The 27,040-nt window shown below is 39.7% G+C and overlaps 1 protein-coding gene across 1 annotated transcript; it reads right to left on the bottom strand.

Annotated features, from left to right (window-relative positions):
* Positions 1–2,522: 2,522 nt before the first annotated feature.
* On the bottom strand, positions 2,523–17,180 carry hlfa (HLF transcription factor, PAR bZIP family member a). Its single transcript, XM_022190029.2, has 4 exons — positions 16,770–17,180; positions 14,970–15,332; positions 8,020–8,234; positions 2,523–6,665 (listed from the first exon to the last, which is right to left on the bottom strand). The coding sequence occupies exons 1-4, from the start codon at positions 16,882–16,884 to the stop codon at positions 6,450–6,452; spliced, it is 909 nt and encodes a 302-aa protein (XP_022045721.2). The 5' UTR covers positions 16,885–17,180; the 3' UTR covers positions 2,523–6,449.
* Positions 17,181–27,040: the final 9,860 nt, after the last annotated feature.

Here is a 27,040-nt window from a genome sequence, read left to right as displayed (position 1 = left end):
CTGGATTTAGAACAAGGGACATAATAAAACTGAGTTGTCCAACATGTCACATTAAAGAGTAAAGCAACTAACTTTTATGGGTAAAGAAACCTAAAATATGCACATCTGATGCTTAAGTCAAGAACCTGGATGATGAAGCATCTAAACTTTGGGTGGCAGTATTTTTAATTTGTGCTGCAAATACACACTACCAGTCAAAAATTTGCACACACCTTCTCATTTAATGGTTTTTATTGAATTATTTTATACATTGTAGATTAATACTGAAGACATCAAAACTATTGAAGAATACATGCGGAATTAAGTTGTAAAGACAAAAGCATTAATCTTCAGTATTAATTTACAATGTAGAAAATAATGCAAATAAATAAGCATTGAATGAGAAGGTATTTCCAGACTATTGACTGATCGTATATTTTGATTGGTGTTTAAATCTTGTTTGATAGCAGTCAATTTAAGCCTAAATATTCATTTTTTTCTTGATAAAACTGATTTTTAACTAGCCAGCAGAAGCCATGGAGTAACTAAATCTGTGTATAAAGAACAGATGTAGAGACCAAATCTGAACATAGAATTCAGTGATAGCTTTTAGTCCTCAGCAGTGTTCTACAGACACATTTTTGCTGGTTTTTGAACTTAACACATGTTCTTTGAAGATAAACACATTCTTTTTTCATTTTATTTACTTGTATCTTTGTAGCTAAGCTTAATTATGGAAGAGCTACCTAAGAGTTCAACATGTTTGAGGCCAATCAGAGAAGCTATATGTTCACCCTAAAGGGCTTTTGTCTTTGGAAAGATGGACTCAGCTTTCCTTAGATGGTGTAGAGCAGTGTTTTTCAACCTTTTTTGAGCCATGGCACGTTTTTTACATTGGAAAAATCTTTCGGCACACCACTAACCAAAAATGTTACAAAATGACACTCTGTACAATATATTTAATTACAATATAATTTCTCAATTTATTTATATTCACTCGGTGTGAAACCTGGGCCTGTTTAGATAAACACAAAGGCGATATCCTGGCAGGAATAGAAGAAAGACACACACGAAGCTCTTCTTCAACAGCTCTCAGTATCTCTCTGTTTTTAGTTTTTATAGCAGTTAGGCTTGAAAAGCTCAGCTCACACAGATATGTTGTGGAAAATGGGAGCAATGTCAGAACAGCTTTGTTGACCAGAATGGGAAACTCCTTGGCAGCAGTCAACCAAAAACTGTCCAAAGGAAGATCAGCGAATCTTAGTTTTAAACCACGATCCTGTTTCAGTTCAGTTAGTTCCTCCTGCTCTTGTAAAGTCATGTCCTTTCCAACAACCTTTAAACAATAGTTCAGCTACTTAGTTCCATGTAGACAGACCTTTTCCTCCCAGTCACTCGTGCCCCCCTTGTCATGCCTCACTATTTGAGAAACACTGATACACAGTCTATGCTGCTGCCCTGCGCGGTGTCTGCTTCTCGCGTTTACGTTACGAGATGGGATGGGGTGTGTCGCGGCACGGCATGGGTCGTATGTGTGTGTGTGTGTTTTATGTTTCAATTAAAGAAAAAAAAGTTGAGATGCAGAGAGCACTTGCTTGATACTAAGGGCACGGGGCAGGTGCTCTAGCACCACCTCATGTCTATCTGTGCACGCCACTGTGACTGAACGAGCCACACAAGGCTGCAATGCAAAAATTAAATCAGAGCTGAAATTTGAAAGTTTTGCATGGTGCTTCTTTGCTTAGAAAAATAATTTAAATAAAAAATGTTGAAAAAGAATATATGATTTTTAACATTATTCTGGAAAGTATATCATCTTCTACTCACAGCAACAGAAATCTTAACTTTTGTATGAAACTATATCTCAGTAAAGCCGTAGAAGTTGTCAACACCAAGTTTTGACTCCACAATCAAAATAGTTTTTTAATTACACACTTTGCATGGAGATTTCTGTTTTTTTTAATGAAAAAATTTGCCAAAACAGAAAAAAACTCACATAAAAGCTGCACAAAAACTTGGCCTACATTTAAAAAATGACCCCAAACCCTGAATTATATTGGAAAATATCTTCAAATATCTGGTGCACAGTGGAGTAGTGGTTAGCACTTTTGCCTTGCAGCAAGACGATCCCCAGTTCAAATCCCGGGGTAGGCCTGGGATCTTTCTGCATGGAGTTTGCATGTTCTCCCTGTGCATACGTGGGTTTTCTCCGGGCACTCCGGCTTCCTCCCACAGTCCAAAAATATGCTGAGGTTAATTGACTATTCTAAATTGCCCGTAGGTGTGAATGTGAGTGTGACTGTTTGTCTGTATATGTAGCCCTTCGACAGACTGGCGACCTGTCCAGGGTGTCCCCTGCCTTCGCCCAAGTCAGCTGGGATAGGCTCCAGCACCCCCGTGACCCTAGTAAGGGTAAAGCGGTGTATAGAGAATGGATGGATGGCTCTTCAAATATCATCTGGACTAAGAATCTGACCAAGAATTCCACTCCAAATCTTGTAATCTATCCTGAATCTGTAAGCACAAAAATACGACACAACAGATAAGAATTGGGATTTTATTAGACACTACAAATTACAGAGACAGAGAGGCTGAGGGCTGAACAGCACGAATAAATGTTATGCATCCATTCCATGACAAACAAGAGCGAATACTCCTTATATTGTACTTTTATACACTCTGAAACAGTCTGTTGGTGTTGCCATGAATACAATGGTTACAAGTCTGTTGCAATGTCCAAAATAAGAAATGAAAGAGTCGTCAGTGTATATAATATATAGATTTTGATGCACTAAGAAGCCCTTCAGTGCAGATCTGAACCTATCCGAGCGGTGCTGTGATGAAGACTTTACATTGCTGAGAGACTGGTGAACAGTCAGTGTATTCAAGGCACTGGAATAGACTTAGAATTATGGTTAACATTTCCGGGTGAGGTAGTGATTTCACTCTACAGTGAGGTAATTTTGGGATACACATGGATTAATTATTGGCTTTTTCCTATATGTATATATGTATATACATATATATCTATATAGAGATAGATAGATATACATTTATGATTTCATAAAAAGATGCTCCAGAGATTTGGGAGGCATCATTCCAGTCTTCACTCTTCACTGCAAACCCTGTTTACACTTGAGTGTACCTGGTATTTGTGCAGGTAAGATGCAGAAGGAAACCCCTCCTCTAAAGCGCTGAAGTATCGACGTGATAGTTTGTGGTTAGAAAACAATCTTTTTAAATCTCGCACACACCTTTGGATTGGATCTAGAACGTTCAAGCAACTCTGGGACTGAGACTGGAATGTATGAGCTTTGTTTTATTGGGCGGATGTTGACTTTTCTGACTGACTTTAGGGTTGTTATGTCTTTAAATCTGGTTTGCATGTCTTGAACAGAACAAAATACTAAAGACTAAAATATTAAGATGTTGCCACTAAAATATGGAAGTCCAGGGATCTCAATAACAAAACAGAATTCTAATTCCCCTTACGAATATTTAAAAATGCACAATTACTGCTAAAACAAACAACCAATGAAACTCTATTCGCAAAAAAATTAACAAATTTGATATTTTTCTTCAAATCAGCAATTAAATTTGCAATGTACTTCTCTTTTTAAATGGAATACATTCTTGTTCACCACATAATGAAACCATAATTGGATTAAATCAAAAGTTTCACATGTGGGGAAATTATCTAATGTATAAATCTTGCACAAATTTCAAAAATAAAAACAAAAGCTTCTTATAAGCACGTTAAATATGAAGCCACCACCATCAGCTGGTTAGTTTAGCTTAGTAGGAGACTGGGGAAAACGCTCGCTTTTCTTGTCTAATTGGTACAAAAACAACTAGAATAAGCCCAGTACATAACAGCTCAAATGGTTGTTTTTCCCTGCACTTTTTCATCATATAAATCCTTTACCCTTGGGCAGAGTCAGGCCGTTTCCTGGCTTAGATGCTGCTAACTGTAACATATTTAATACATACGAAAAAGCAAATAATTGTGATCTACTTCTATAAATGATTCCATTTTAATACTGGCATCTTCGGACTTCCATATTTTTGATCCGAAACGTCTGTATCAGTCATGAAAAACACAAATCAGTCACACACTAGACTGACTAGCGGAAAGCTTTGCAACACGCTGCTCAGCAACACAACTAACATTTAGGGGAGTCCACTGTAAGCCTTAACTGAAAAATCTCTACAAAAACAAAAATGAAATTAAAAAAAGGCTTCCCAGTGTCCATCACTCAGGTTCAGGGACACACTACAACTGCATCGACTGAAGGAACCCATCACACACACACAGAGCAGCAATGGTAACCAGCTATAGATCTCCCTTCCTTCATAGTAACTTCATCCCATCAAATCAAGCTGCGCGATTACAGAAAGCCTTAAACATTCACCAAGAAAGAAAAGAAAAACCTTTCACTGGACGACTTATTAAATGTTGGGAGGTTCAAACATAGTTAAAGTGTCTGTTCTTTCCGAATGCGAGTTAACGGCATTGAAAAGAGACCGAACTGTACATTCTTTCTTCTGAACTGCATTTCAGCATCTGCTTCTTTTGAATTAAATGACATGGGAGCCCAGCGGTGGCACTGCCGTAAGCAGGAGTGTTGTCATACTAAGAATAATGGCGGTAATAATGAGTACAATAATGCCCAGGCGGTTTTGGGTGCTGCTGAATGTCCACAAATCTCTGTAAAACTACCACATCCTACATAATATAGAATATCAAAATACCACTATATGCATTTGTCTTTGAGTTATATACTTGTATTCTTTAATAATTTTCTGGATCTGTTGTGCCTTTAAAATACATAGTTCAGTAATGTATAGGAAAAATACTGTACAAAAAGAACAACTTATAGAATAAGTTTATATAAACATATCTCTTGTAACCAATATATCATCTCTGTTGTGAAGCGTTTGGTCTGCAGTAAACAAATTGATTGGGTTAACCACAGTATTGGACAACACCATCCAACTTTTTTGTCAACATCTTTTACATTCATACAGCCATCTTTAAAAAGAAGGCAAACATAGAGCTACAAAGAGAGACTACAGACATCTGTATTGATTTCTAAAATAAAAACACTCATATTAATCATGCTAAGTTTAACAGAAGCAAAAAGAATTATCAACAACTTTGCAAAAAAAAAAAGAGAGAGAGAGAGAGAGAGGGAGAGGGAGAGAGAGAGAGAGAGAGAGAGAGAGAGATCTGCGAATAGCTTTTTGTTTTGTGAAAGAAATCATGCTTAAATCTGAAAACAAGGAGGAGGCTAAACAACAACAATGTCAAGAGTAGTATTAATACTAACAATTATATCAACAGAATATATATATATATATATATATATAAAAAAACAACAATCTTCCATCTGAGAAATAAAAGGTAGATAAATATGAGGCGGAGGAAATTTTGAGCGAGTGGAAACATTGCACCGGATCAGATTGTGAGACACGCATTAGTGCAGAGGTTAACTAAGGTTAGTTTAGTTAACGGAGGTGAGCTAAGATGCAAAATGGGAAAAGAAGGAGGATGGTAGGTTGTGATCTGTCAGTGGGGCGAGCGGGGAGGGCTGAGGAACATGTCTCAGTTTAGCTGTGGGTAGGAATTATTGCTCAGTGTCCGAGTGATGAAGAAAAATAACAACTGGTTTTCAGAAACGGCAAATCTGCGCCAGGATTGCACAGGGAAAAACTCGTGAAGTGCTATCTGAACGTTAAAATACCGCGTATGCTGTTAAGAGGAGAGTAGTGTTAGAGCGCGAGGAGGTTTAGAAAACCGATACACAACATGAACATCAAGAAAAGGGGTCAAAAAAAGATGAAGAAAAACAAAACCGTTACGGGGCTTAAAAACACAAGCCTTAGAGGGGCTAGAAGCAGGTTCCTGGACACGTCACAGAGAGACAAAGAAGGGGAAACAACAGTTTTTAGTCCTGATCTCACGTATAAAATCGGTATGAAAGTGAACAACAAACAGCATGGCATCGTTTCTCAAAAGTGGAAGGTAACAGAGTGGGAGGGGGATCAGACTCAGCTGGTGGGTTGGCTCATAACTCCTCACAGTACATTAAAGTGGGAAGTATGCGTGTGTAAATATATATATATTTATCTATGTATATGTATATATATTTAGTCAAACAATGTGTACAGTAAAGTAAAAGGAGGAACAGACGAATTGAAGCTTATGATAGAAGTCAAAAATGACAGTTATAATACCAGAATCATACAGGTGTGTGTGTTGGTGGGGTGAAGGAGGAGGGGGAGGCGGGGTGAGGAGAAGAGAGCGGGGCTGGAGTTGGTGGAGGAGGAGGAGGGGAGGGGGGCAGTGCCGCCAAAAAAAGAGACACATTGTCCTTCAAACTCGAGGGAAGGAGGGTCTGGGGAGCAGAGTGGGTGTTTGGGGGGTTTGGTGGTGGTGGATGGGGGCGGGCGAGGCGAGGGTTTGGGGCTCACAGGGGCCCGTGTCGGGACTCGTATTTAGCCAGAACGTTCTTGCAGCGGCCCAACTCCTTCCTCAAGTCCGCTACCTCCATGCGGAGAGCGGCGTTCTCCTTCTCCAGGAAGCCGGCCCGGATGGCGATCTGGTTCTCCTTCAGCCGCCTGGCGTCTCGTGACCGCTTGGCCGCCACGTTGTTCTTTCTGCGCCGGGCCCAGTACCTATCGTCCTGCAGGGGGAGCAGCAGACCGTTAGAACCAGAGAAAGTGGTGGCACAGTCAGAAAGACCATTTAAATGTGGGTGTTTTTTTTTTCTCCTGAATGCAATGCCCGTTACTGATCAGATGCACTGGAAGCACACAAAAAGGTCTAATATGTCCCTGCTGGTGGAGAGTGAAGCTCTCAGATTAAAATATCATCAGTGGTAAATACTTTTTGCTAGTGTTAGTTAGGGATAAACAATTACAATAAATTGTAGCTCCTGTGGTTTAGATGCTGCACTTGTCCATACTTCAATAATATTTGAACTCCATCCCAAAAAATTAAGTCGACCAAGTCACATTCAAAATTCTTAAATCTTATCTTTTCACAGTCCCTCTATAATTTCTCCATAAAACCTTGAGGCCAAAGATCTTCTGTTGTAGATCCTAGATTAGTTAATAAAAAATTAAATGAAGATAAAGAAAACTGAAAAAGAAATCCTTCTTTAAATACAAACTGAGCTGATTTTTCTGTAGCTGTAATGCTGCACCACCACCTGTCTGGGAATATCAACCCACCAAACACACTGTCAGCGTGCCTACATAGACTACAAATAGCTTGTTTTCATCTAAAACTGCACATGAAATGAAAAAATTACATAATAGAACTAGCTAGTGTGAGGAAAAACTCACAACATAAGCAGTTTTTTTAAAGGACAGAACATTCAATTGATGTTTTCATTGTTTTGTTGTTCAGTTTGACTGTTTTAATTGTGTGTTTCATGAAATATGCCAGATGTTTGTCGTCTTTTCATTCTGTAATTTACAAGCCTGAAGGGAATTTAACAGGACTGGGTGTCGGTGCTTTCTTGTTTTTGATTACTTGAAATGTTTCAAAGCACAAAGTCTCCAAAAACTGTCAAGCACTGCAAAGTTCTGCTTTAAATTCTTGATCTCGTTTGCTTGTTCTTTGACCAGACAGTTGCTGACACAAAAACAGTTTTGTCAATTTTAGACTTCTAGATAATGCGTCTCGGCAACGCTTCACATTTGACAGACTTTAGCTTGTTTTACTAAAAGAAAGTTTGTACTTCACACCGAATCAGACTGAAACAGCATCAGCAATTATGCTCAGTCCTACATTTAATGCAAATTTTTTAATAAGAAAATTTAGCATTAAACCACTAATTTAGGTTGTTTTGCTTTGGCTCTCAGTCCAGGGTTCTTCCTCCTCTCAGGGTTTAACTTGCCTCAGACCTCACCTCACCTGCTTACATAACAACAGACCCCGGGATCCAAAACTGATCTGATCTCACATCGCTATGAAGAACCCCTAACCTCCCCCCGGCTAAAACTGACAGACATAAGCAAGCAGCAGGTCACCTTCAGGTCCTCGGGAATGAAGACCTTGCGGGCTTTTTTGATCATAGGCTGTGGCTTCAGCTCCTCGGCGGAGAACTTGCGCTTCCTGGGGTCGAACATCTCCTGACCGGGTACGCTGGACAGGGCCAGGTCAGCAGGGTCGGGGTCATAGGTCACGGGCACCTGAATGGACTCTGGGTCGATGGGGCTGGGGGTGTCCCGGGATGAGGGCAGTGCTGAGGAGGAGGGCAGAAACATAAAAATGCACATTAGCTGCCTGTAACTACACAGAAGAACCTGTCTTTTTGAAAATAGGGTGTAAAGAGGGGGATTTTATCAGAAACCAAACTGTGAGTATCTATGGTTTTGGCAGAAATGACAGCATTAAAGTGGCCCTCATCATTTCTGCTAATTGGTTATGTAACATAATGAGCGAGCCCTCTTCAGAACATCTCCTACAGCTCTCTGCAGGAGGCCTCCATCTGTCCTCTGAACTCATTTCTTTGAGGAAATGTCAGCCTTTGATTTACTTGCTGAGGTGATGGAGCTGAGTGTGGGTTGCAGATGTAAAACAAGAGAGGAGAGGATTGCTTTTCTGGAAAATTAAAAATCCTGTGATTCTACCAGCAGGTGGTGCTAGCACACCAGCTTTAAAAACAAGGTAAACACGCTCACACATTTCACAGACTCATCAGTCTTATCTTCCAACTATCAGCAGCTCTGGTCAGCTGATATCAAAGCAGCAGATTGTCCTCACTGAGCAGCTGCTTGGCCTCAGGTCTGTCTGCCTGTAGTACAAAGCTTCTCCAATTGATTTGAAGCTATGGACCGACCAGGGGAGGATGATTCGGTTCATTAGTCGGCCTAAATGGAACAATTACTCCTTGATTCATTACATTAGCACTAATTTCTTTTGTGATGCTGACCACACCTGCAATCCCTGCTCGATACTAAAATCCCGATGAGCAACACAATAGCTTGAAGACAAAAGAAGGCAGCAGGAATGTTTATGAGCTGCTGATCCGCTGGCTGCTGACACATCATGACCTAAATTTTTATGCTTGTGACGCTGCTATGACAGCCAGTCAATGCTGGTGACCTTCACGCTGCTTCTGGCTGCAGTGGAGATTTGAGAAGAGGCTGTCAGAGTCAACTGTCAGTGAAATTTTTTTTTTTTTTTTTTAAATCTGAGACAAACCGGATGTTTGTGTGTCTGCACATCAGAAGACGCTATCCTACTCGGAGGAAACGCTGGCTTTCTTCACAGAGACATGAAACCCTCAAAGCGAATGCCACACCACCTCAGATTTCTCAGATAAGCCCACGGAAAACAAGATTTCAGTGCCAACACTGAGCAGTGTTTGTTCGAAAAAAACTATGCAGGACTGTTAAAACAGCCAATTATCACCTCGTAAAGCTGAGCGGAAGTGTGGAAAAAATTCCGTGGTGAAAAACATAACAAATGCAACAACTTTCTCACACATCTGTTGGGAGATACTCGCCTTCAGCAGATGTTGACATTGCACTAGGGATGGATGCGGCTGCAAATGTTTCCAACCTCATGACTTTTTATTCCTTTTGGTATCAAACATTTCTACTAGAACACATTTAAACAGGTGTTCCTCCTTTCTCATTTAACAAAAACTAGCCAGAATTCTGATGTATTCAGAGCTGCACAAGAACTGGCCCTCAATTTAAAAAAAAGAGAAGTAAGTAAACAAAAGCAGCAGCTAATTATTTTCAGCACTGAATGATTTGCCAGTTAATTTTCTGAATAAGGAATTCAACATTAAGACTACAAAACAGAAGAAAAAAGTAAAAAGTCCAAAAAAAAGCATTATTTTTACTGCTGATTGGTAAATTACATAGATAGTACAAGTAAATATTGAAAAATGAGAAAGTTTTTTGGTGCAACCTAAAGTGTAAAGCCAGTTTAGGTTAAATACAAATCAGGAAATCATCCCATTTGAACAGTTTTTGGAATTTAACGGAGCGGTTTTGTTTTCAGTGCAGTTTATTAAAAGGACAGATCGGTTACAGACATGACATAATGACTTTTCTGCCAGTGGCTCCCACAATTTCTGACCATCTGATAAATCACATGATTCCTACGCACCACACTTACACCCTAGAGGAAATCTGTCCTTAAGCTCCGACATAAATAGACCAACTGAACCTCCCACCACTCATAAACCAAACGCTGCCAGAGAACAAGCTTCTTACTACCTAAAACTGGTGTCTGTCAGAACTGCACTCTAACCCACAAATAGCCAGCCTCGCCCTAATCACCTTAACCAGTCAGTTTATAGCAACCGTACAACACGCCGGCCGGTTCATTGACCTCTACTGTCTAAAACCATTGAACCACAAATTCCAATGGAGAGGAAGTATAAATTCACAAAAAAAAAGTCCCACCTCACCTCGAAAAGAAGTTTAAAATGAACAAGCCAAGAAAGGTACGCGACTTGACCTATAAAGAGCTGTGTGGAATACCCGCATAACTTGTTTTAATTTGATGCATGAGCGATTTATCTGTTGACACACAAGGTGGTTTCAGGTCGTTGTCACGCTACGTGATCATATCTAAGTTACTGTGAGTGTTATCGTGTCACTGTGGGTGATAAAACTGCAGTCGGCGATAAGACGAGCTGTTGGTCAAATCTGTGCGGAGGACAAAGCTTCTGAACTCTGACCTCGGTGGAACAATAATGGCTCAAAAACAGCCAGTCGATCCCATTAAAAGTTACATTTGGGGGTTAAAGGACCCAAGGAGTTGTAGCTAACTTGCTTTGACAGCTGATTTCAATTTTAATCAGCTCAGAAATCCAAACTTATTCACAGAGTACACAATGCTTACTAAAGGAAAAGTCTGGTGATTTTCCATATTTTTTTAATCTTGATTAAAAAAAAAAACAAAACACCAGCATCATAAACTAACGTATGCATAAGTATTACATCTATATTGTGAGTCTTATATATCCTAAAATCATATCAACTGTTCCACCGGGCTCCATAGTTATCCAAGAAAAACTAAAACTATTCTTTAATAGCGATAAACACTGCAGCTAAATTAACTGGCTTCAGCCATTTGTAAGAAAAATAGAACATTCCTTATTCCAGCTTCTTCAATGTGAATATTTCCTGGTTTCTTTCCTCATCTATGACAATACACTGAATGTCTGAGTTGTGGACCAAACGAGACATTAGAGGAAGTTATTTTGGGCTTTAGGAAACACAGATTAACATTTTTCACCATTTTCTGGCATTTTATAGACCAAACAACTTCTCAAATAATTGAAAATAATCATTAGTTGCAGCTCTAATGAACACATGCACTTTGCTTTTCTGGATATGCTTACTTAAGATAGTATATGAATCTAAAAGTAGTCTCTGAACAAATGTAGTATTTTCTCCTATTTGTAAACTACAGTGACCACATGTTTAGAAGAAATTACTGAGATTCTAAAAAAATGAAAATGTGTATTTGTTGCTTTCTTCAGCAGGACATCGGAACCACATCACATTGCTGGACCTGGTCCTTTCATGAGATCTATTCACACTGTACCTATAATTAGTTTATTAGCATACTGCTGCAGAGCTGAGGTTTGTTTTCATGTCTTACAAGGCCAGATTCCTCCAGGCCACTCATGCAGGGCCAGCATGCCCTGCCCACAGGGCACAAGATGAAGAGACTTGGTTTGCAAGAGACCAGAGAAACTGGCTGCTACATCAACATGAGAGCAGATCTGATGAGAACTGATGGACTCCTGCTGTCTTCTTTGACACTAAATTATTTCTATATATTGATATGGACTCTGCACTTAGCTCCTCAAATGAGATTATTTGTTTCTTGCTGAGCCACGTCTTGTTGACTAACACGCTGGAATGCAACACAACACACCCTCTGACCATCCTACATCTGAGTTCCCCTTTGGCCTCTGCCAGCAACGCACTGGGGTCCATCTCCTGGACGCCTGTACAGGTGGCTCTGACAGAGAAACGCCTTAGCACTGGTTCCTTCATTTGTTTTTTACTCATGATAACAAATGCTATCAGCTGCCTTGTGAGTGCAGCTCAGCCACAGAGGCATTGTGGTTGTTGTGGGTGGTGGTGGCAGTGTGGCTGGTTAGACGAGACCAGACTTGCTGAGCTGGAACAACATTGCGTGCACGTGACAAAAGCACACCCAAGTCCATGTGATCTCTGCAGGGTACAGCCTGTGCCCTGGCTCCGAGTCCAGGCCGATTCTGGCGAGGGAAGGAGGGAGTGAGGGAGGGAAGGAGGGAGGGAGAGTGGAAGACTGGACGGGAAGTGGAGAGTGCCTGAAGGGAGGGTGAAAGTGTGAGGGAGGAAGGGAGGGAGAGAGCGAGGGGGGAGGGACGAGAGAGGAGAAGCAGGCAGGTTCATTCCGTGACAAGCTCCTGTTTGTAGCTCAGCGCTGCACACGGTGCTGCATGTGTGCGTCACATGGCCCAGCACGCTGCAGGAAACCCCAGCTGCGTTCACGTGAGAGGTAAATGTGAAGACGCACACAGACCAAAACACAACACACAAGTTCTGCCTTTGGACGTATATACATGTGCACTAAGGTGAGAATAAACTGTCCTGTCCAGATGCACCTCCTCTGGAGCACCACTTTGTCTCTGGATGCACTGTTCTCAGGTTAAAATGCTCATCTGCACACCTCTATGTAGTCACAGGAACAGACGTGTTGCAAATTTGTGAAAGCATCAAGTCACACAGTTAAATGAGGGATTTTGGTACAATTATTTTGATCATCACATATAAAGATTTCTGATAAGAAATGTTTTTGTTTTTTTTTTATTTCTGACTATCAAAGGAGCAATGGAAAGCCACTACCTACAACTTCAGAAAGTTAGTTATTTTCTGCCATTTTCAGACACGCACACAAAAAAATCTATCGCATCACAAATCCACTATCAAAATGAAATATTTGAGTCTGCTGCTTAAAGGAATGAGGAAATGAGGAAGAAGGATATTCAGTGGAGCAGACATTAATTAAAGATGAACTTTGAGAAAATAGAGCAAGTTTTTGTTAAATCTACAGTTGTTTGCTTATTATGAACTGTGACAAGAGAGCTATGACCTAAAATTTAAATCACACACTTCTGATTTTTCTCTTTACAGCCTGCATTTTTTATAGAATTTGTGGGTTTTTTCGTTTTCCTGTGTTAGTGTATGTATTTTTCTACCTAATTATGTAATTCAGCATTGAAAACTCTATGCAAAATCACCTTGATCAACAAATATGCTTTGAATATTCTGATATTCTTGCATGGACTGTAACTGCAGGTTGTTTTGCTTCTGTTTAAATAAAGGCGATTCAGAGAATTTATTGAGAAATATAAAAAAATAACTTAATTCAGCTTAATCAGTGTCATGAAGATAGCACTGCAGTCTGTCACCAAGGTTTCTTCCTTCCTAACCGTTCATCTTTGGGACTCAAAACACTGAGCTGAAGTGTTTGTGAGGCTGAGGTCCAACAGCTGCAGAGATCTACTGAAGTCACACCAACATTTGGCACAAACAGCTCCAACATAACAGCAGTAAAACTCCATGTTTGTGGTTCCTTCAGGGGAAAATTAACGACAATTTCACCGAAGAATGTGCCAACATGACTCGACACATTCAGTCCCCGAAAACAATTCACGACTATCCGCTCATTATCTACAGACTTTGATCACCACTAACATCAATAAGCTCCTGCACAGAAGATGAATCTGCATTTTTCTGACTGCAGGTTATGTTATTTAACACTCCATTAGGCACTCTCTGACTCTTGACTCTGCATGTCGCTTTTCACCAGAACCCCGACTCTCTCTGCATTTACAGGTAACAGCAACGGCAGCAAACCCCCCAATACACTTTATTTATGTGCCACATATCGTCAGATCTTCTGCCAGGAGCTTTTTAGTGTGAAGTTTGGATGTGGAACGCTAAACAGTCTCCAGAGCCGTGGTTGGGTTTTTTCTGCTGAGAATTTACTCTGTTTATGTTTGTTGTGAGGGTCGGCCTTTGAAAATGATTTAAAGCGTTCTAGTGTCTGGTGAATTCAAAACCCAAATAGAATCTGGCAGCAGCTTAACAAACACAGTTGCACAGTTTAGTGCCTCAGTCTAACAGCCGACTTAATGTCAGCTCATTATAATGATATGATTTTCGATTATGAAAAGCTCTAATAGACCACCACAACATAGCAACTCTGCCTCTATGTGGTTCAGTGCCTTTCTTGAAATTTTAAAATGTTCCGATGACCACGCACAGCTTAAAAATGGCTTAAATTCTTTAAAAATTGAAGTCATTAACGGTACAGTACAGCACAAATGCTAAATCAAGTTCAGCATAACGTAGGATTTTCTGAATCGCGTGTCTGACAAACGCAAGCAGCTCTAATGGGCGGTTGCCAAACTCTGCAGGGAATTCCAAGAAATTAAAATGAACACCATAATTTGACAAAGGAAATGAGAAACTCAATACACCTTTGTAACAATAGCAAAAGGGTCAACAGACAGCTTTTTGTTTCAGTCAGAGCTTTGACAATGACACCTAACTGCATCCCGGGACTTGAGCCCGCTCAGCTTTTACTGAGGGATTCTGAAGTCCAGATCAGGGCCGTAAAACTGAATTGAAGTATGTCAGTGTTTATCTAACCTGTGATCAAACTACGGGAAGATCAGCATTAGGAGCTAAATGAGAAACAGCAGCACACTGTGATGCCTTCAGGGACTCTTGGGGGAAGGAACTTGTTCTCTCCCAGTATCTCAGGGCTGAGAGTTGCTCTAATGTGGAGAGTGTGAGTGTGTGTGTGTGTACGTGTGTAAACAGCAGCATAGACGTTCAGAGCCTCTCCTGACGCTGAGAAGCAGTGACCAAGCATGTGATCCCATGTGCCCCTGCATGCAGGTGTGTTATCAGGTGCACATCAGGCTCTGCTGCATGTGCTTCCCTACCTGCTGTGCTGGGGCTGTGGAGGCAGGTCTGAGGCGCCATGCCTGTGTGAACTGATGTGGTGGCTCGGCTGCTCAGGTCCACCACGGAGGGGGTGGGCGGGGCGGGTGGCGGGGCCTGCTGCAGAGGGGCAGCCTGAGGAGGCTGTGCCGTCTGCGGCGCCTGGTCACTCTGGGTCGTGTTGGCCGGGATGCCGTTTTCTGACAGGAACTCCTCCAGGTCCATGTACTCCAGCTGAAAGTTGTCCCCGTCATAGGGAAGGGTTTTGTCCCACAGGGTCGGCCCGAGGAAGGCCGACTGTGGGTGGCTGGCTGCGCTGCTCTCATCGTCAAGCTTCTTCTCCTTTTCCTTGTCTTTGCCAAATCCTGCCAAAGTTTGCACAGAGTCATTTCAGTGTCTTGTAAAATGGGTCAATTTAAACAAAAGAGCAAAATGTGAAATAGAGAGCCGTTTTCTACCAGAGGTTAATAAAAATGCAGTGAAATGTCAGTTGATTATTTCTGGAAGTCTATTGACATGTTAAATCAACGGCACTGAAGTGGTGCTGAAAATCTAAGCTTTTACATAAATATTTTTCCATTTTAATTCCATTTTAAGATTTTAGCTATGCAAGTAATTTTTGTTCAAACTGTTTGTTTTTTTTTTGCATTAGACATTTTTCTACATGCTTTCACACTTCAAAATTTCTATACAGTATATTTTACATAATGTAAGCATTATTTCTATTACTCTGATCTAAGTCCCCTTGGACTTCTGTGATTAGGTTTTGTGCCAGATCTTTTACGGTCAGTGTCAGATGTGGGTTCTTGACTAATTGTAGCTGCTGTAATAAAGTCACTTTCTGCAAAGGATCAATATTTTATGTCACCATAAACAAATAAAGCCAAACTCACTTTGTTTCATAATGCCATGCATGCTACACATCCTTAGATCAACTGCTTTTAACCGTTCTACCATTCTCTTTCAATCAAATCAACATTTTCAGAAAAAAAATTAAAAAATGTACATGATTAAAGTAGCTTGCGGTTGCTCCTAATGGTTTTCTTCCATTATTTTATTTCAGAATTTGACCTTGCATGTTTTTGTTTTTTTTTTAAAGTATTTTACAAGTCGTTATCCTGTCTTGCTTTTTGCACATATTTTTGTTCTTGTTTGTTGTATCAAATGCACAACTCAGGCTGTGTTAAAACATGCAACATAAATAAAGTTGAGCTAATTTGGGGAAATATTTGCGATTATCCTGAACTGACCCTTTATGGTTAAAAACTAGGTCTCCGTGTCCTAGGAATCCTAATTTAAAGACACTCAGTACATTAAAAACAAACAGTGGGTGAGAGAGTGTACTGCAAGCAACCACAACAGCCTCAGAGCAGAAAAGACGCCCTCTATCGACAGCTAGTGGTACCGCTAAGATAAATCCCATTGAAGACAAGAGGGTTTAAAGGTTATAAACAGTACTTCCAAGCTAAAAACGGCGCAGTCACAATATATCTGCACAGTCTGCATCACGCAAAACTGGCAAATAATGCAAAAACAGCAAGTTAGCCATTTCCCGTCAACCTGTCAGTCAGATAATATTCAGACGAGACAAGCAGCTTTTTGGTTTCAATATATCTGCAGTTCGCAGGAATAATTACATAACGTTGTTTATTTTTCGACAAAGATCGTATATCGACAAGAGAAGTCACTATGAATGGGTTTGGTGAACCTGTGTCCTTCACTGCGTATCTGTCAAATCCGTCTACGAAGTGAAAACAAGCGGCGGTCGACAGCAGGTCAAGTTTGTTCCGTAATAAACGTACCTTCGTCATGATGGAAAGGCAGCTTCAGCGGGTTCTCCAGCAGGGACTTGAGGACGCCGTGAGTCGGCGGCAGAAAAGTTGGGTTTATAGGAAGAGGTCTGGCCATTTTCTCCATATGTCTTGAAGGGCAGTTGGAGAACAAAGCTCGCAAAGACTAAATTCCCCCCCCGCAATTTACGAAAAAGTCGCGACCGAACTCGCTATCCAGCCCGTGGATGTCCGCACAGGTGGGCACAACGACGCCGGGGGCTCGGAGGGGACAAGACGAGGCTCCGCGTAGCAGCAGGACGGCGAGCGGCTGGCTGTCTGTCGTTGGGGCTGGCTGGCAAATAGCTGGAGGCGAGGAGGCGGAGGGTGGAGGGAGTCGCTGCACTCCTCCATCCATGTGCGGAGACGGACGCCGCTGACGTCAAAGCACCGGGAGGGCGGAGACCGCGGGGTGTTCAGGGAGCGTTGGGGAAAAAACAACTCCGCTGCCCGGGTGGTGCTGCGTTCAGAGACGCTCGGAAATATTGGAGTTGTATATGTCTGAGGTGAACAAGTCGTTATGGTGAATAACATCATCATCATCAACAACAACAATAATAATAGCTATTGTTATTTTTTAATTATTATTATTATACTGAAACAATAATGAAAAGGTTATGACCTAAAATTGATTGAAAATTATTATTCTTTATTCATTTTAGTCTGCAGTTTTTTGCACATTTGATTTTTGATTTGATAGTTTATGAAGCTCATGCAATTTTGTCTGTTTCATTATCTTCCTTTTCTAATAATAATAATAATAATAATAATAGTAATAATAATAATAACAATAATAACCCAATATTAGTTATTACCCCTTATTCCTTTTAGGCTGCACTTTTGCGAATTTTTGATTTCTTTTTCTTTGTTTTTGTAAAAAGAAAAACAAAAGATTAATCAGCTTATGAAGCTAATGTGATTTATTAGCTTCATCATCATCCTCTTATAATAATAATAATAATAATAATAATAACAGCAATAATATGTCTCTGATTCTTTGTCATTTATCTTATATAGTCTGCATTTTCTGCACAATATTTGTGATTTTTTTTATTTTTTTTGTTGAATCTTATTATGGTGAGGGGTTTTAGAGGAACAGACATTACTCATGATTAACGCTCAGAATATAGGACATCTATGATCATTAGCTCATACTGCTGTTTATTTTTATTTTATTTATTGAGCATTTTTAATTCTTACTATTTAGCTGAACATTTAAACTCTATCACAACACAGATGTGCTTTGCAAATACAGTTTGACTCAATAAACAGTCTGGCAAGTTGAATATTATCACTGATGTTATTAAAAATATCCATTTAATTTTTTTTGCTTATCAAACTATAGATTTTTGTGTCTCTGATTTTCAAAGCAACAATGTGAAGCAAGCATCTTGCATTTTGGAAGTGTTTGGGCTCTTTTGAAACATTTTCTGACATTTCATGACCAAAACATTTTTTCACTAGTTTTTGGCTAGAGAGATCTTGACTCAGTGGGTTTTTCCTTCCAGGAAAAAAAAACTGTTATAAGATTTTGGTCTGTGGCATAACGTCAATTAGGATAAGAGGATGAGGGATATTTAAGGGAACATACATTAATTCAACTTTTTTAATTTTAACTTTTGTGTTAAAATTTGTGTGTTAGTATAGATGTAATTCAAACATTGGGGGAACACATGAAGCAAGAGTCTCGGTGTCTATCCCAAGAAAGTTTGGGTATCAAAACATTTAATTTTCTGCCTTCTGGTAAATGTTTAGGTACCAATTTGTCTCTTGTTCTGCATCAATTCACAGTGGAAAAGTTTGTATTTATGTAAAGTAAACCACAAAATTGAGGCAGTGTGGTCCTTTTTCTTCTTCTTTTTTTTTTATTAAAGGGGACAAATACACGTTCCAAATACTGAGGCTGGCTGAAATCTATGCCTATGACAATGTGTGTTTTGCATTACAGTTTAAGGGCCCTTACAAGGATCAGCAGAAATAAATAAGATATGTACTATGACATGTTGAATCTTGATTAACTAAAATAATTGGTATTTTTTGTGAGTAGCATAAAAAAACAACATGGACAATTTTGTTCTACAGTTTTGCCCTGCATGTGATAAACTGAACTAAAGGGGATCTAAACAATTGGAGTCATTCACTTTCTAAAAAATTTTTCTCAACTATTTCCTTTCTTCATTAAAATTTTGATGATTTTTTTTTTTTTAAATTTCAATGAATAATCAGAGGTTTAGAGGTGACATCATCAAAAGCGCTAACATTTTAAATTTTATCAAACATCTGACATCATATTGGATAGAAATGACTGATTCAGTCTTTAGTAATGTATTTTATTTTTCAACTTTATCCATTCTTTATGTTAAATCTTAATCTGAAATGTAACATGTTACTCAAAAGTATGCTACTCCTCTAAAAAGGTGATGAAGTTTATAAAGTAGCATTAAATGGAATAAAAATAATTTTCTTTATCGTTCTTTTTCTATATGCATGCATTGTCAGATTTTTGTTGGTTGAAGACATAATTTCTTATGTATACATTCATTTAAAAAGGCATTTTTTGCTATCAATCCTTCTATTGAGATGAATAAAGATGTCAGTTTATTATTCTACCAAGGAACGCCGCAGAGTTACGTGATGATCGTACATTTGTTTGTCTGTTAGAAACATTACTCAAAAACAGAATATTGGATTTGGATGAAATTTTCAGGGAAGGTCAGAAATGACACAAGGAACACCTCATTAGATTTTGGCAGTGATGCAGATTAGTGTGGATCAACAGATTTGTTCAGGATTTCTGTATCATACAAATCCACCACTGCGGACATGAAAATGATAAAAGAAACAATTGATTAAGTTGTGGGGGTGTTTCTGAGTCCCATCAATTTCCACCACCCACTACATATTTAGGTCACATAGTTTGGTATCCGTACATAATATACACATCCATAACACACGCCTGTGCTCAGCGCAAGGTCATTTTGTCTGTGGGTGCATGTATATTAAATGGCTGCATTCTATGGTGCCATGATATCTGACCATCAATAACTAATAAAAATAATGCTGCATTTCTACAAAAATGGGCTGCATTTCTGACAATGCCATAGGGGTAAATGAACAGCCTTGGCGGAGTAATGCGCTCTCTGAGTGCTTTTCTTGTTTTATGTTATTAAAGAATTTAGTTATTACAGCTGCCAAAACAACATAAAATACAAAAACCAAAGATAACCAAAAAGGAACACTGTATTAGTTGCATTTACTCAAAGTCAAGCAAAAAAAACAAAACAAGGAACTAAAAATAGCATGAAACATAAGGTTTTATTTTAAGGATAGTTGCATAAATAACCCATTTATCTCATTAAATAAGACGGTGGTTTCATGAAATCATCCAAATCCCAGGAATTATTTTCTATTTCCGTACATTACGTGCAGTCATCGCCACAAAAAGCTCCCACATGAGAGCGGTTGAAACAGAAATTATTGCGCAAAACTCGGCCAGTCTATCAGCAAAGCAAATGAAGGCTGCAGGGCTCCAGTCTCCACAAAAGTCATGGTTTAAAAGCTTGTGATTTGATTTTATGCACCACCAATGAACAATAAAAGCTGATATGAAAAAGGGCTTTAAAAAGAGAATAACAATAGAAACCTATCTTGAAGCGTGTTAAGATTTAGATCATCCATATTCTATGGATTCCTAATTTATTTTTTGGTTCAAAAAACAGATACAAACAACACAGTGTGGATGTAAATGAGGGAGTAGGTCACAAAAGGTCCAGTTACTGTTGGCCCCTGGAGCCTCCCAGGAGATTAAACCAGCCATTATCATATGAAATGCTCTTGCTGAGAGCTTCTCAAAAGTGTTGTTCATGGTGTTAATTGCTGACAATCAGATCTATGGAAGATTTCTAGCTGATTTTATGACATAACAGACTGACTCCCTAATTCATGTTCGCTCATGAAGTTGCCTCAGTCATGCGGTCAGCTGAAAACTGAAGCTGTAGCGTATTACCCAAACTCTTTCATGTCTCAGCTGCTCCCATGTAATTTTCTTGCATTTACTGAGTCCGCAAGGTGTTTAGAGCAGGTTTGTCAGCCTATAAAATCTGTGATGGACAGGCTCATTACCAGACTGCACCTATATGTCCACTCTAAAAGTTAGTGTTTGCTGTTGTTATTTCAGCCTGACCAAAAGCATTCCAGAAACGATAACTGTGGCCAAGTATGTTCTGAAAATACACTAAAATCATTTATTTGACCACCAATAAAAGCGGATCCATCAGTAACTTTCTGTTGACTTCAGTGGCTTGTTATTCCAACTTATACGTACTCAAGCTTTCACTCAGACCAAAACCAATGTAAATGTGAATATCGGAACAAAACAGAAACCAACATATGAGTGTGTTAAATCCTTTACTAGTTTATGCAAGTATGTTTTTGTGTCAAAATATTTTCCGAAGACAACCAGTGCCCTATTACTTGATAAATAAAGCGGCTTCATTGTGTGACAGGGACACAGATTAGATCCGACTGGTACAACAGTTTCCCCTCTCAGATGGCATATGTTCGTATCAAAGCATGTTGCTGTGTCCTTTGCATTTTGTGTGACTTCGAACGTGCCAAAATGAGCCTCTCAGAGCTGCCGTGAAGCCCAGCAACCAGGGAACAATCGGCTGTAGTGCCACAGCTAAGAATGACGTGAAGCTAAACTTGACCTACTTTCAGCCAATGGGTGTTGTTCGACTGTAACTCTATCTGTGCAGGTCGTGGCACATGGAAACTCATGCTTTCGAGTGGAGTAGTGGCTGAGTCATAGTATAAACTTTTCGTTCTGCTCTGCCCATTTGTTTGTTTTAAATGATTACACTGCATTATCAGCAAGCACACAAAAACCCCACAGAAAAGCAGAGGATAACAAAGAAAAGCTACAGAGAAACTAATTGTGTGAGGAGATACATGCCAAAAGCTAATGGAAGGAACTGAAATGCAGACATGGATTAGGACCAGACTGAGGCAAATCCTTTAATGTGAAACTGTCCTCATGCCTATGAAAGTTTCATGTCTAATCAAACTGTGCCATCAAAAAAAGTCTTTTTTGTGCCCTGCTGATTGGAAAATGCCTTCTTTTCCATGGAATTCAAGCTGTTACTGGATTTTGAATTTGCCTTTTTAATTCATCAAGACTTCCGGGGCCTCCGTGAACGTGTTAAAGTGTTGGATCATTCAGAAGGCGTCTTACTGGCCAAGGACATTTATCATTCATGATAAATGAAAACTACAAGCTAAACAGCCAAAAGCTAAAATGTGTAAATGATGTAGATTTTAGGCTTTAATCTGCCACAGACCTTCTGTGTCATCTGTAAACAGTGTAATGTCATGACATATTATTGATATTGATATGTGAGGAGACATGTAAGCAGAGACTGTCATGTGCGGGTTTACACGCCAAACAGCTCAGAGAACTCGCCTGCTGCTGCTTGTCACTGTCACATTATAAGAACTCATTTACTCCCACCCAGGGGGGCAAAACTTTGATACCCACAAGATTAGCCATTCATTTTAGTACTAATCTGTATTTTTTTAACAGTCAAAATATTCTCTGAGGCCTTGGAACCACTAACGTTGTTAAAAAACCTCGTTGGATCCAAATATATGCCATAGTATTTTGAATTGTCAACAGAATTTTGTATTTTCCCCTTTATAAATAACACACATCAGTGAGAAATGGATGCATTAAAGGTGCAAGTTGATTCATAAAAACTTGCCAGAATGCAAGAAAAGAAGTGTTTAATGTTCAAAATTTCAGTGTAAAAGGACCCCAGACCCCCGACTTAATGTTTCCCCTCAATATTCAAATGAACCTTCTGCAAATAGTGTTGCTTGTTTTTTATAGAGCAGTTCAACATCCTGTGATGCCTGTTTGACATCTAACTCAGTCCTCATTTCTGTAGATGTATTTGATTGCAACATCATTGCTGTCAGTCCTGTAAGTTTAGATCTGAGCCCCCCCCAGGCATATCGCTGTAAGTCAAGGCATGTACTCAGAAGTTTTGTAGAACAAGATTGTGTCTGTAAGGTTGTCTTTTCAGCATGAGAATACAATAGTAAAGTTGCTTTTTATTGTCACGACAAGGTTGTCGAGCCGAAGTGCAGACACAGAGGCAGGGGAAGCAGCTAACGGACTGTTTATTTTACAGGCAGGCAGGAAAACTGGGGAATAAACTGTTCTGGGGAAGTCACAAAGAAGATGACTGCAGCAGGAAGACTGAAGCTAGGGCTTGCACTGGTGGCTGGAAACTTGGGGAGAAGATTAAAGCTGGAAGCTGGGAACCAGAGACTAGGGCTGAGGCTTGGGCTAGTAGCTGAAAAGCAGAGACTTGCTGAAGCTAGGCTAAGCAGGGCAGGGGGAGAATACTGAGGGCAAAGAGGGAATCCAGCTGAGAGCTCAAACCATGAAAGAGGCAGATAAAGCAAAACGCCTGGGAATAAGCACTGAGGCGTCAGAGAGCTCAGTAAAACAGGAATTCACAGAGCAGAATATGGCTGGAACCGCAACTGACAGCGCCAGCAGACTTCATGATATGGAAGGGAGGAAACGGCAGAGCAGAGCATTTGAAGGCAGCCTGATGAGTGAGATGTGGTGCAGCTGGAGAGCATACCTGTCTCCACTCCGGTAATCACACGCACAGAAGCAGAAGGTTCACATCTCATTCCACTAATTTCAGCTTCTTCTTCTCCTCTGTCCTTTTGTCTGTGACCCAGAAATCAATCTCGGGTTGGCAACCACAAAGGACGTCTCAGTTCCTCTGACATACATTTGCATCTTCCCTAAAGTCTTTTCAGAACCTGTGACATAAAAGAGGGGTGACATACAATTGAAATATACAAAGTATGTCAGGAGCAGGACTGACAGATGTGTATTATTCAGTGCCTACAAAAATGATTAAATCCCCTTGGAAGTTTTCTCCTTTTATGCCCTTTTAATATTAAGTTTTGGTCAATTTAGTCCAGCCTTTTAGACAGGAATTTATTTGGAAAAAAAAAACAAAACTATTTAACGTCATTGTGAAAACAAATATCTACAAAATAATGTGAAATCATTAAAATTCTAAAATGTACAATAAATGATTGCATACTTTTTCACCCCTTTTAAAGTCACTCATCTAATTCACCACAGGTGCATTCAGTTGGCCCTAGAAGTCACATAAACAATGAAACAGAGTGCAATGAATGTGTCTCAAGTGACTGTAGTATAAAGACACATGTATCTGTAAGGTCCAGCCAGTAGTGAATCCTGATTATAACTACACCATGAGGACAAAAAAACACTTCAAGCAACTCAGTGAAAAGATTATTTGAATAACATAACTCACTGGATGGATACAAGAAAATTTCCAAGTCACTGAATATCCCTTGAGAACGATTGTGCGTACATCAACTGCTCTTCACCAGTCAAAGCTTTATGGGAGGTTAGCAAAGATCAAGCTAGGCCTCTAAATCTACAGAGGGAGAAACAATATATTACTTCTTTGGGGATTTTATTACTACTTTGAAGTAACCTTCTTTCTTACTGAACGTAAACATGAAATGATCTAAGATGCCATTCTTGTGCTTCTTATGTCACTTTTAAAGGATTTAGGCACATAAATAGATTTTCTTTAACTACTCAGAAAACAACACAATAAAAATATCTGGAAATCAGATTGTCTAATACTAACATTGACCTTAGTTAAACTGTGTAATCTCCTCTGCCTTCACACACAAGTCTTTGTAGTCCACTTTCACAGTCTGAAATCACATTTTCACAGGCCTGAAGTTGTTTGGATTTGCCCTTTTATGTGTCCTTGACTAACTCTGCTGCAGTGATTCAGGGGCATGCTGCTCCGTTCAGCTGACCGCTTTCATACAAGACACGTTTTGTTCAGCTTGTACGTCACAAATTTCCATTTACAGAGTTTTCTCACAGTTTAATAGCACTTGTTTTTCTTGCTGTGACTGGACAAAACACCTAAGTTAAGAGAGAGAGGAATGCTCTAAAATGCACATCTGCAGCTCACAGGACTCATGGGACCCACTGATACATGGACCGTGATCTTTACCCTTTGATCTGACAGCAACTCTCAATCATTCATGTCTTTATGAGAGGCATTTCAGTTTCTTGGAGGAAAAACAATAACTTTTTGCCTCAAGTGAATTCTAGAAAAAGTTGAGGTGGTCAACATACCATAGGTGACACTGCTCATTTCCCTAAAATGTCATCTGACTGGTTAATTTGTTCCATTTGGCTAACTAACCAAAGTACGTAATATTAGCTCTGATAGTGATTAAGGTCAAAAACACCTTAAAACATGTCAGATCAGTGCAAGGAAGCAAAGTTAGATATTTTGTTGAAGTGCAAAAATTGTGATGTTAAGCTCATGGAAGCAATACAGGTGCTTTAAAACCATTCTCTTCTTTGCTGCAAAAAATCTTGTTCTGGTGAAAAAAATCTATAAATTCTGATTCCACAGATATTGTGCACATATTTTAGATTCATTACGACTTACACTTCCTAAAGATAATATATCTCCAATGTTCATTCTGAAGAAAAAGTCAAGATATCTTAGAAATTATATATAGAAATTATAATAGATATCTTCTTAGAAATTCTATAGCAAAGTATATTCCTTGCTGCTCCATAGCTCCAGGTCTTATTCAAAGTAACCCAGTAGATGGATGGATGGATGGATGGATGGATGGATGGATGGATGGATGGATAAGACAGGCCTGCTCGATTCTTTAGGTGAATTGGCCATTTTCCACATTCAAACATTCCACCAAAACAAGTTCCCCCAGACACCATTTTGCAGGGGCACCACTGCTGAATCGTGAGCTTAGCACCACCAGAGATAAACATTATTGGTTCAAAGAGATACTAACGAGCCAGACTATTCTCTACTGCTATGAAGAAGGGTCTGGCTTTGCAAGACTACATTATGCTTTAATGTAGAAACCCCTGGTCTGTAAATCTGATTCTCTGCTGGAAGTTCGGTTGTGCTGACTTTTATGAGCCCGGTTGACAAAACTGAGGTAGCTGGTTGCTCAAGAGTGAAGCTAACAGGTGTGGCAGTCTAAAAGAAGAAAACCATCTTTGTCTAATGTTCCTTAAGTATATTGAATTTGTGTTCCATCTTGGCATCCACAAGCAGAATCATTGCACATATAGTACATTTTTGGTTGGTATTTCAGCCATGGCTTTGTGCACATGTTGAAACAAAGAAGGGCCTTTCCCAGTCTGTTGCAACAAAGCTGGAAGCTGATGAAGACACCTTTGTGTGCCTGAGCATCAATAGTTCCCTTTACTGGAACAAACTAGGAAAAATGGTCCTGGAGACCAAAGCGCACCAAAGTATGCGGACAGGTGTGTCACTTTTGTTATCACAACTCATCGAGCCAAAAAAAAAGAAAGAAATTGAACTGAAGGACCTTTGTCTTCTGTAAAGCTAAGGAAGAACAAACAAGGCGCAGTTAGTTCATGCATCCAACATCATTCTGGTTGCATTTAGACCGTCCCGACATTATGAATAAACAATAACAACTGTGTTTCAGAAATCTAATACCCAAAGCAAAACCCTGACCTGATGCCACAAATGGGCCAAGCTGTGTCAGACACCAGTGTATTTTATTTCTGAGAAGTGGGATAACAGAAGGAGGAGGCGAGCGAATAAGCTTCATGAAATATACCAGAATAATCCTGCAGCGCCGAGGCTTTATGCCTGCTGTTGCTGCTGCTCAAACGATTCTGAATCTGCAACAGAACTATTCCTGTTACATAACACTTAGCAAAGCAATTACATGCACTGAGCCGGTTATCCCTCACTCCAAACAGCAGTGTTTGAATCTGCACAAACCTCCCAGCACAAACCCTGCTCAGTCAGGACAGGAGGGAGATGCCACTCAGGCCTTATGGATGCTTCTCTCAGAGACGGCAGAATATTTGCCTTAAATGAATACTTACTGTAGCACCATATAATCACCTGATATGTCTGGAATGCTGATAAAACTGCACAAGTTCTTATTCACAATGATGTATTATTTAACTAGAAAACACGGCAGACAAAAAAAGGAAGTGAAAATGAAGTGTTTATGCCATGATAAATGGTTCAGTTGGACCAGAATGACTGCGTTGTGCTGCTGTATCTTAAACCAGATCTATAAAAAAGCCTTTGGGATACAGTGGAACATATTGCTGCAGCTAGGGTTCAAAAGCA

The sequence above is a fragment of the Acanthochromis polyacanthus genome, chromosome 21, assembly GCF_021347895.1.
Source record: "Acanthochromis polyacanthus isolate Apoly-LR-REF ecotype Palm Island chromosome 21, KAUST_Apoly_ChrSc, whole genome shotgun sequence".
In the NCBI taxonomy this organism is placed as follows: domain Eukaryota; kingdom Metazoa; phylum Chordata; class Actinopteri; family Pomacentridae; genus Acanthochromis; species Acanthochromis polyacanthus.
The sequence above is the reverse complement of the archived record's forward strand: the minus strand, read 5'-3'. Positions and strand labels throughout refer to the sequence as shown.